The following is an 11,401-nucleotide window of genomic DNA, read 5'->3' on the forward strand; positions in this document are numbered from 1 at the left end:
AAGTAAAACTCAGAATTCCCAACATAATCCAACATTTCCTCATTAATACCACGCTTGAGATTGAGCTCAAGGAACCTGTTGATCAATTCCTCCTAATAAACTTATGAAGAGTTAATTCTTGATATTTCTTCAAAAGCAGTTGACAAAACTATCCCGCTACAAAATCTACATTTTAAAGACAACTGGCAGAAGATCATGTGATATGACCAAAAGCTCCAGAACAACTACAAATAGACGTTGTGATAAGATTGTTCTGTCAACTGTGCTTACCAAGGCCCAGAATTAATATTTCACTTTTAAGCTAACATGGACAACAAACAACCTTAAATGGAAATAGAAAACATTTAAAAAACTCCTGGTAAATCGTGGGATATGAGTTGAAAAGCTCCAGATCGGATACTAAATGAATCTTGTGTTGAGATTGTTTCGTGTATTATCTGCGATGATCTGGCTTGTGCGTGTGAAGGGTGAGGTGCAGCTCATTTTGTCCAAAACATATTTTTTGGTCACATAGCATCTTTAATACCACCATTATAATAATTAGGATATCAAAAGTATCGAGTATACATACATCATTTGCATTGCGGTACACAAATCTGAGCTGATTTATGTTTTTATATCTTTCATTCGTTGTTCTCAGGATCAACTTTTATTGTCTCGACATTGTGCTGATACATTGAATCGTCCTGAAGAACTTGACGCTATTTCAGGAAGGAGAACATTTAATTGGACATGTATTGTTAAGTAATATAAAAAAGTTTTCGATATTTCCAAATGTAACTTGAATCCTATAGTCTACTACTTTCCAATACCAATAGTCAAGTCAATCTTGATATAAGCCAAACTAGAGTCCATGTCACCAAAATCAAAGTACTTCAGGTAGGTTTCTTCACCTACAGTGGTCTTGATATTCTGTAGTTTTCTTCTCTTTTTTGCAGTAAAGTTCTTGAAGCTGTGGGAACAGTCTCTTGAAGCCATGCCTGTTTTTGTAACAGTCCCAGTAAATGGATTCTCAGGAGTCTGAAGATGTGTTGTGTTTATGTGTATGCGTGTGTGTTGGTCGAGGACGGCGAGGGTCAAACTGGTGAAACACCTCGCTTTCCTCTATCCTCCACCACCTTCACAGTCTCAGTCTGTGCTGCCTGTCAGACGCTGGTGATGGAGGCCAGGCAGTTCGATGACTTCTGGAGTTTCTCAGGCTGTGTGGTGGGGGGCTCTGGGATGGCGCGAAAGCTGAATGGCAGTCCGATACTACTGGTGCCGATGTGGCCAGGGCTCAGCGCTGGATTCTGCCGTCTATTGCTTTCCACAATGCTGGATGTGTTGGATGCAAGGCTTTCACGCGTCCTGCACGAGAGACAACATAAAGTGTTTGGTTTCAAAATACAGTATGAATTCAAGTAATCTAATAATAATGCAAGACTTCACATAGCAGTGATTCCCAACCGTTTTCCTTAAGGGATCCTCTCTATCATTGAGTAAACGACTACTGAATAAGTGAGTCATTTTATGGATATTTCATATTATGTTCAATGCATAACAATAACAGTACAGAAGAACTGATAAAGTGTACCCAAATGAACCCAAATAGCAAACACAGTAACTGCCGGAAATTTTCAGAATTCAGGGTTTTCCTGTTTGGTTGTTTCAACTGTGTCCTTGTAATGCAGGACGAAGCTGTTAATTAGAGAATGAAGGCTGTGTGAATATAGCTTGTGTTCAGGTTTTAAGGTTTAAATCTTCAATAATAATATAAACTTGGAGAAAAAAATTGAGTTTTCTTTACAGTAATTAATGAAATTCTGAGATATACGAGCTACTGTGTATATTTTTTAAGTTTTCTTAATCCCCTTGCGACGACCGGTGAAGCTTTAGCAACCCCTAGTGGGGGTCCTGACCCTCAAATTGGGAACCACTGGTGTATATGTATAGGTGGTGCTTGGCTAGAAAGACAAATGCCACTAATAATACAATTGTAAGTATATTTTACAGTCTAGAGGTAACAAGCTGATCAATTGCAGTTAATGAGAATTATAATAAGAGAATTCCTTCCAGGAAGAGAAACGCTTCATTTCATTTAAAAAAGGTTTTACAAATAAACACAAAAAGCTTTTATGAAGTTATTTATCCTGGAAAAACATAAATATACAAAGAAAAAAATCACTTTCTCAACAGCCTGCATGGTATTAATAATACTGTATATATTAAAGGGTCCTTTGTGGCTCTTAAGGGAACTTTATATGGTATGAAAAAATAGGCCAGATGACGTCATCAGGTTTATTTTACTTCACATATTTGACAGAAAGCTTGCGTTACTGACTGGGCATGAGAAGTTTGACAGAGCTTGTAACAAGTAGAACTGCATTATGAGAAGTGTAGGATCCAGTGTTTTGGGAGCGTAACCGATCCTCAGCAATGAAAGTCAGGCTTTCTGTCTCTCACGAGTCAGACAACAATTTTATGGAAGTGCAATATTAAATCGATGGAGCAACCCTTCTGGTAACTGTCTGATAAATCGTGTTTAGATGGGTCACAAGTGATTCACTGATATTAAACTGCTGCACTGTGTTCATGTTTCACTCAAGGAGCAGAAATAACGTGTTGCTAGTATATCTGTTTGTATGAGATGTTTGCAGCCGTTTATATAAAGCTGAAACTATTCATCCGTTTGTCACGGGTTTCAGCTGTTTTTACGTGCTTGTTATCTAAAGTTGATACATACTCAAAATCAAGATTTTTCTTGTCTTGGTTGAATACAACTCTCAGAAATGTTACTAGACTGTTAAAACAGGAAACTGGTCCTTCTCACTGTTCAACATGTTATCTGATTAAAAGCACACCTGGAACTCCAACTCACTAAAACCTAATCTAATCTATTCACTATAAATATAGAATATAGATGATCTACATCGGTACAGTCTAATGCAATCAAACCTCAATAATAAACATACAATTGATACTTTTCTGACAGTGTTACCAAAAGCATTATGAGCTTCTTAGTGTCAGAGGTTATGACAGGTCTGTTGTATTGGACTGAATTTATTGTACAGGTGTACCTACTGTAGTAAAGTGGCCACAAAGGGTAGATACAAAGTCAAGACTGGTATTTGATTGTAAATGCATTAACCTGGGTGCCTCTCTATCATCCTTTGTGATAGTTAACTGAGTTATTTCAGTTCGGTAACATAACCTGCTACAGTTTACAGATTATCACATGACCAAAGTGGACTTTGGGTGACGATTTTCTTTTGTTTTGTCAACATAAAAAGGTTATTTTGGCTTAGATTAAATTGAGTACCACCATCTTTTGTTGAGCTTTTTTTATTTTGTGTGACTTTTACTTACATTATATGACTTAAAGTCCCACTTAAGTATACCTCGCTCGCTTTACCAGTAATGCTGGTTTAAGACATAACATTTTAAGAGCAAACTGCTAGATGTTAATACACATCTACAGTTCATTTAAGCACATACCTGGGGGAGTTAAATCCACTGTCCACCGTGACACTGCTGCTGTCCATGCTGTCCAAACGGGCAGAGTGGGCCGACTTCTGGCTGCTGCTGTTCTCTGTCTCCTTGGGGCTGAGTAAGGTCAGATTGGTCTCCAGTTTTCGCTGAAGATCATGGTCCTTCTCCCGCTCCAGTAGCCACTGCATGGTTCCCTCCCCACCACCACCACTGCCTCCACCGTTGCCACCCCCTTCCCCATGGTCTTTGTTGTCCTCTGCCTTTGCCAACTCTTTGTGCGAGTCCTCCTCTGCCTCTTCCTCTTCCTCATCATCTGATACATTATAATAGTCAAAAGAGGCGGAGGGGACTGTTGGCTCTAAGCAGCCCTGTAAAACTGCAGGTGACGCTGAGGAAGTGGCTGAATTGGAAGGCTGCTGGGGCTCAGGATTGTCTAGGGCCTCTGTTGATTTGGCATGTGAGGCTTTCCGCAATGTGCCGGACTTGGTGTAGCTGCTGTCCACATAGCCTGTGGACAAGGCATTGTGTGGAGGTTTGAACAAAGTGTCCTTGCTGAAGATCTCTTTCCTCTTGATCACCATACCGCCTCCTCCCCCTCCGGGATCTACATTGTGTTGGTGTGGCGTCAAACGGGCATTTTGCACCGGCTCTGGCGTCTGGCTTGGCGTCAGTCGCACTGAGCCGTTCTGTCCCTTTGCTGCCGACAAGTCCTCTTTGTACTCCATCGTGTGAGGAGAGGTGAGGTGAGGCGTTTGGCGGTCAGCCGGAGAGCCCTTTCGGAGTCCCCCTGATGAGGTTAATGTGTCATATTCTGATTTTGCCTGAGGCGAAGGGGCAGTTAGGATTGTTTCATTTGACGTATTGCACTGGAAGTACTCATCTGTTGAGGGCTTAGGAGAAAGTCCCATTAGCTCATTGTACGTTGGCAAGCTGTCTCTGCTTTTGTTCCTCTCCATCGTACTCCGGATCCTTGACTCATCCAAACTCCCTTTCCCCAAATCAGGCACATTAAAATCAGAGTGGAACTTAGCAGCAGAGAACATGATCCTTGAGTAGTGGGAGGACTTCTGCGTGGCGCGCAGGGTGCCGTCATCGGTGTAGTAATGACTACGCTCCTCCAGATTGGGGTCAAAGTCTCCTGGCGGGCCCTGTGACGGGCCCTTGAGGGAGTTGTCCATGGACCGAGAGCGTTCCTTAGCCTGATCTGACCTCTCGTGACGCGACTTCCTGTCCTGATTGTGACTGTGACTTCTTTGTACTCTGGACTGGCACGTCCCACGTGATGGCTCAGGGAAGGGCATCTCTGTCCGTCTCTTGGCTAGCTCCCCAGACACGTCCCACTCAGGGGTAACTGGGCAATACGATTCAGTAATGTTGGGGTTGCTATGGACCAGGTATGTTGCGCCTCCACTTCGCCTACGTTCCAAGGTGTACATGGCCTCCCGAGGTGAGCGTACTAACGAGTGGCTGAAGAAGCGGTAATCCCTTTCCATAAACAAAAGGTCCCAGTTTGAACCCTCAGACGGGTCTCCCCTGGAGGTTCGGGGCTTGCTGTGTGAGCGCGACTTACCATGTGGGGCCCTCCTGTGTCCCCTCCCCCTCCTGCTGCGTGCACTGTGCTGGGCTGAAGATCCTGCCTTGTTCTTCTGTGTACGCTCTTCCTCCAGCCTCTTCATCACAGCCGTGTGCCTTGCCACATTCTCCACTGTTAGATCGGGGTTGATTCGGCGGATTATCTCCATCTCCACCTCACGGGGAATGGGCGTGGTTGGCACTTCCTCGTCACGAAGAGGCCACTCCTCTGGGGGGAACTGGGCTGAGAAGGTGGCCAGCTGCCTCATTTTGTCCTTCTTGAAACTCAGTCTGAAGAGCCTGAGACCGAACCTTTTGGATTGCTTCTCGCCACTTCCGCTGCCACCACTTCCTTCTTTCTTTTTGGTCAGAGTGTCAGTTTTATAAGGGAAAGAAGTGATGCTTTTGCTCTTTTCAGCGGGATCTTGAGGTGGCGGTTGCTGGACAGGGGGAGAAGTGGGAAGAGGGGGATAAGGATATGATGGCGGTTCTCCTCGGTGCTCCTTGGCTGACGTGCTTGGTGGAGGTTCCCCACTGTTGTGATCCTTGGGTGGTTTACTTTGATAAGAATCTCCCCTGTGCTCCTTTGGTGACTTACTTTGGAGCGCAGAGGTGTGAAGTCTGGACGGGTCTTCGCGATAGGAGTTGTATGAGTCACTGTGATTCTTGCGAGGAGGCCTCTCTCTCAGGCAGCCAGGTGTGGATGGTGTGACGTTGCCAGACTTAGGCGAAGTGCATTGCTGAGGTTGCTGCTGCTGCTGCTGCTGCTGTTGTTGCAGCTGCTGCTGCTGCTGTTGTGACTGTTGTGGTTGGCGCTCTTGCAGCCGATCATCCAGATGATACCACTTGTTGTTGGTTCTGATGAGGGACGGAGTGATAAAGTAGGTCTGGGGGGTGACAATGAAGTAGCCCTCTGGAGTTGGGTAGATCTTCCTCTCTCGCACCAGCATGTTCAGGGTATGTCGCAGAACCTCTGAGCTGGGTGTAGGCACGCCTGCAGGAAACACAGTTCAGACAAAGTTAAAGCACAGTCTTTCAAAAAGAAACAGGTCCTTTCAAACAGGACATCAAACAGGTTTGAACATCTTGTTGGAGCATGGTGACAATTTAGATAGATGGTAAAATAATCCAAATATACACTTTATACAAAAAATCAAAATTAAAATAAATATAAAAAATATATATAAATAATAAATAAATGTCTTAATAATTAAGAACTTTTGGTGAAAAAAACAGAACTCAGCTTGTCAGGAACAGACAACATAAACACTAGTTTAAGGGCTATTTTAATATGAATAAAATGTGATATTTAGATGTTCCAGCCCAATACAACACACAGTATGGCAGTTTGATATACTGCATTATGCATCTTCTTACCCAGCATTTCCTTCAACCTATATAATGGTCGTGTTAAGTGAAAGTTTCACACCAAAGTTTTTCATGGATGCACCATTACAATAACGATACTGTAGATTTATTGTGCAACTAAAACTCAGCTTGACATATTCAGTATTGTAGGAAACATGGGTTTTACGTGACATGAAATGGGTATTCATTTAATTTTTTGTTGACTTACTTTTCTTACATGAACCCCCTACCTTAGCTCACCTGAATTCACATGCATTTTAATCTGTATGTAAAAACAAATGGTACATTATAAACTAAACACTCCCATCCCTGAATGACTCCTGAGGATATTTACTGAGGATGTAAACCACCATCAGTCAGCTCAAGAGATTACCTTATATTAATTACCAAATAGACATCAAAAGTAGTCCAATTTGAACAACACCATTCTTAACCTTTGTCTAGCAAGGCCTTGTGTTGCCCGACATTACATCACCCGTGTGTTAGTTTTTTGTTTTTTTTACACAGAAATGATGCAACCTATAAGTTCATCTCACTCTGGTATTGTATAGAAGTGAAGATGACTCTGAAAGACATGCTTTCCATTAAATTTGACTGACAACTTGGTTACACAGTAGTTAAACATGTGGTTTTAAACATTGTGTTTTAATAAATATTTAGTTTGTTTAAATAAAGGGTAATCCTGGGTTTAAATGTTTTATAAATTTTATACAAGAAGAAAATTACTATGCTATTAAAATATTACGTATATTCAAACCGTTTGAATAAACAACATTGTGAACATTTTGTTGGAGCATCACAACAATGTGAAAATAGTAAAAAACTGATCAAAGTTGCTGTTTTTTTTAACCCTGAGAGACCCTTTGTTTTGTGAGAACTGCTATTAAAATTGTTTCTTATGAAGTGATAAGATAATAATAAGATAAGATAAATTCTTCAAATGGTGCTACTTGCTTGGTGTCACCAAATTCAAGTTTAACAATGAATTCTGGTCTGGTTATTATTTAACCTCGTCGGGTTCAACAGGTTAAGTAGCAGAATATCCAAATACATAATCATGAATAATTAGTCGCATAAATCAATATACATATATGTCACTTGTGAAGAAATCCAAAAACAATATATGAGAAAAAAAAGGGACAGGGCGCTAAAGATGTTCACAATGTTTTAGTACATTTAAGGATGTTTTATCAGTAACTCTGGATGGTCAGGAAAGAGTGAAAAATATCCACCATTATTTCCCAGAGCCCAACTTTAAGTCTTCAAATGTCTAAAAAACAGTCCAAATTCCAAAGGAAATCTGTTTACTATCATATATGACAGTAAAACAATAAACCCTCGCATGTGAGAAGCTGGCACGTGAATGTCTGGCTTTTGTGATAGAAAAATGTCATAAAAACAGTAATTAAAATAATTAATGACTAATCGCTTAATCGACTAAGGGTTTCAGGTCTATTCCTATTAAGTTTGTTTGGAAGATTTTACAGGATGAAATATGTCAATTCTCAATTAATGAAATCTGCCCTGAGATGAGATCAATAAATGTTTAAAGCCTACATAGATCATTATGTTGCTCTTTGAACCTGACTGTTAAATGTATATATAATAAAACTATATAATCCTTTTGCTTGGAAAATTTCATAAGCAACAAATCATGAGACAATAAACAAATATGTGACACACACATAGATGTATATAATTACCATTTCTACTAGTATTTAATGAAACTGCTAATTTTCTAACATACGTCACATAATGTACTCAAAAATCAGTCTCTGCATGCTTTAGTGCAGTCCCATTTTAGAACGCGGTCAGAGGAGCCTACCTGGGAAGCTGGCAGTGAGGTGCTCCACCAGAGCCTCCTGGTTGACAGGATTGTGGGCAGAGTTCATAGCAGAGATGGCCAGGCACAAGATCTCTCCCAGCGGGATGAACTGTGACTGGCTGATAGGTGACATACTGATCGGAGACACGTCACCTGCAGGAGGAGGAGGAGGAGGCACAAGCACAACTGTGAGATCATGAATGAACAGCAGGCGCAGCGTGTGAAGCTATGATGTAATGGTCAAACAGCAGCAGTTTGCACGCTGCCTGGAACAGCTCCACCCCTCCTCTCTGTGCTTCCTTTAGCCTCTCATTCCTCCTGTTTCTCGTAGGTTGGCAAAGCGAGGCAGCTGCTGCAGCAGCCCGTAACTGTAGCGTGAGATCACCTGAGTCTTTGCAACCTCGTTATTCAATTTATCTCGCAAATAAAAAGCGAAGCTTACACAATCCTTCAGAGTGTCAAACCCCAACGTATTTGAAATTTAACAAAATATAACTGACTTTAGCACCACATTGAGAGCTTACACACAGAAATTCTCTTTTGCCTTTGTTGAATTAAGCTGGCTTTGCTGTCAGCAGTAGTGAGTAGTGAGATCATCCTACAACCAGACGGCCCGGCTTCAAGCCCCTCTGAGAGCAAACATCTGCCCTGCTGAAAGGTTGTAAAGCAACACACCGAATCCATCGCTGCAGCATCTGTGCTGTAGCTGACCCTGTCCTCTGACCTAAATCTGGAGATCGATAGAGAATCATACAATACAATGTAGAAAATATATCCACAAAGCCTCCATGTTTCCTTTCTAACCTAATATTACGTCTCCACAGATAACTAACAGAATTAATTTAGCCTTATTGATCACTGCTTAAAAGTTTTGCTATCATTTGCTGTCCACACTAGCTGAGCGGAAATCTGTGCAGGGCCCTGCCTCCTCACCACAGTCAGCTGAATGGTCAGTTAAGCAACGCGATGACGTTATCTCTGCTTAGTATCACAGCCCCCTAAGCTTTATGTGGCTTTACAAGGCTTTACTCGGTTTTTAGTAAACATGAGAAAAGCTGGATCTGCCAGTGAATTAGTCCCCACGAAAAAATCCCCCTGTCCTGTGCTTTTATAGTATTTTAGTTTTTTCAACATACGCAGAGCAAATCTCTGAGGGGTGTGGGAATGAGGTTGTAGTATTTATGCTTCACATCATGCAATGGAGAAAGACAGCAGAAAACTATGCAAATATTTATAATAAAACTGGCTGAAAGGATTCTTGGTCAGGACATTAGTTGCTGATGTGAGATGTCCCAGAAGCCCATTTGTCATATCAACAAACGAAATGAATCTGTCACAAAATTTGACGCAAAGGTGATGCAACTGATATTCAAGAATATATTATACATAATGAATTGATAAATATAAATTTTTTTTCATCATGTTCACAATTAGTTTAATTCATGTTTAAATATGGGTCAGTGAATACAAGGGATATGTAAAAATATGTCAGGAAGTAGGAAAGTTGCAGAGGTTTGGACCCACTGAGATACAGTTTAATTAATCTTAAAACAAGCCGACAGACAAGAGAAAGCTTTAGATTAAATAATTCAAATTCTTTTTCTCTATTTCTATTTGACCTCATTTGATACATTAGAGAAGTCGTAAAAAGGGGAAGTAGTAAACAATTCCTCCTTGATAACATTAAAATTTCGTCCACTTTGAACTCTGCCCTTTGACCTTAAATCAAAATGCCTTTGCTAACTCCAAGCAGCTTTGCGTAGAGAGAGGGTGGAGCTTCTGTTTGTGGGAGTGTCCGACTCACCTGGTGCACGATAACTTGGCGGGGACGGAGAGAAATGAGGAGGAGGAGGGGGAGGAAGATGCTGCTTCTGCACACGGATGTCTTTCTCACTACGGGAGAGATTGTGCTCCAGCGGGCGTTCGGTAAGCTCCGAGCTGGGCCAGGCCCGCCGCAGATTGCTGCTGCGGTTCTTCTTCATCGTGACCCCTTTACCAGGTGGCCTTCACCCCAGGGGGCTTCTGGGATAAGATGGGTAGGGGGTGGGGGGGCTTGGGTGGAATGGGGAGGAGGGGGAAGGAAGGAGGGAGGTGGGGAAGGGGGGGTGTGCAGGGGGAGGTCGACCAACCTCAGGCTCAGTGCCTCCCCCGCATCAGTAAGAACGTCCCGCTAGAGCGATCACACACCAGACATGGCAGGAACCAGTGTGCACCTTCACACACATACACACGTCTCATTTACATCCACGAGCAAGCTACAAACGACTGTGTTCGCACTGTGGGTGGTTGTCATCGGCTGCTGGGCTCTCCCAGGCTGATCTGGAGCAGTGGCAGCAGTGGCGGAGGTGCAGGTGATTGCGCGAGGCATCACCCTTTCATCGGCATCAGTCCCAGCCACCATTTGTAGCATCCCCATTTGCATGCGTAGGGAGGCACATTACGTAGCCGCTCTGATGTGGGAGGAGGGAGCAGGAGAGAGGTGGGGGGGCAGGGGTAGAGATGAGGGAAATGGGGCATTGGAAGCAAGGAGGACGGTGAGGAGAGATTTCAGTGGAGGTTTTGGGATCCGCTTGTTCCTTTTGAGTAGAAGGTAACTGGGGAAGGAAGGGAGGGGATGGATGGATAGTCAAAGATTCAAAGCTTAAGAGGCCCAGTCTTCGACAATAGCTCAATTCACCACAGGAGTGCTCGGCCGATCCCCGGAAAACAAAAGAGCCCACTTAAAAAAAAACAGAAATAAAAGCTCCATTCACCCTAATGGGCAGTGAAACCTCAATAGTATGCCAAGCACCGGAGACGCCACGTTCACCTCCATCTTTATCCGATCAAGCACAAGACCCCATCGTCCTTTCGACAACAGCACACCAGGAGAGGGTGGGGAGAAAAAAATGGAGAGCATAGAAATAAATAAATAAATTCAAGAATAGATATCCACCGTTTCCCGCAATCCAACGGAAGAAGCTCCGGAGCCTATCGCCGTAGCATCCATTCATTAACAGGGGGGGATGCAAACTCCAGTCAACGGCAAATCTCTTTCAACGCTAATGCTGCAGCTGCTCCCAGCACCTCCAGGAAGGGTGTGTGTGTATGTGTGTGTGTGTGTGTGTGTGTGTGTACGTGTATGTGTGTGTGTGTGTGTGTGTGTGTGTGTGTGTGTGAGAGAGAGAG

The 11,401-nt window shown here is 42.8% G+C and overlaps 1 protein-coding gene across 2 annotated transcripts in view; it reads right to left on the bottom strand.

Annotated features, from left to right (window-relative positions):
- Window positions 1-501: 501 nt before the first annotated feature.
- Window positions 502-11,401, bottom strand: part of stox2a (storkhead box 2a) — an 18,214-nt gene continuing 7,314 nt past the window's right edge. The window contains exons 1-4 of one of the 2 annotated variants that reach the window (XM_035660613.1): window positions 10,038-10,274; window positions 8,234-8,386; window positions 3,475-6,034; window positions 502-1,347 (exon numbers count right to left, since the gene is read on the bottom strand). In XM_035660613.1, coding sequence (XP_035516506.1) covers window positions 1,146-1,347; window positions 3,475-6,034; window positions 8,234-8,386; window positions 10,038-10,215 — 3,093 coding nt within the window. In that variant the 5' untranslated portion in view covers window positions 10,216-10,274 and the 3' untranslated portion in view covers window positions 502-1,145. Of the gene's footprint in view, window positions 1,348-3,474; window positions 6,035-8,233; window positions 8,387-10,037; window positions 10,275-11,401 lie in introns of those variants that run through there. The other variant, XM_035660612.1, reaches the window with a different exon arrangement.

The sequence above is a fragment of the Morone saxatilis genome, unplaced genomic scaffold (genome assembly GCF_004916995.1).
Source record: "Morone saxatilis isolate NCDOM2014 unplaced genomic scaffold, NCSU_SB_2.0 Contig17, whole genome shotgun sequence".
NCBI classification, from domain to species: domain Eukaryota; kingdom Metazoa; phylum Chordata; class Actinopteri; family Moronidae; genus Morone; species Morone saxatilis.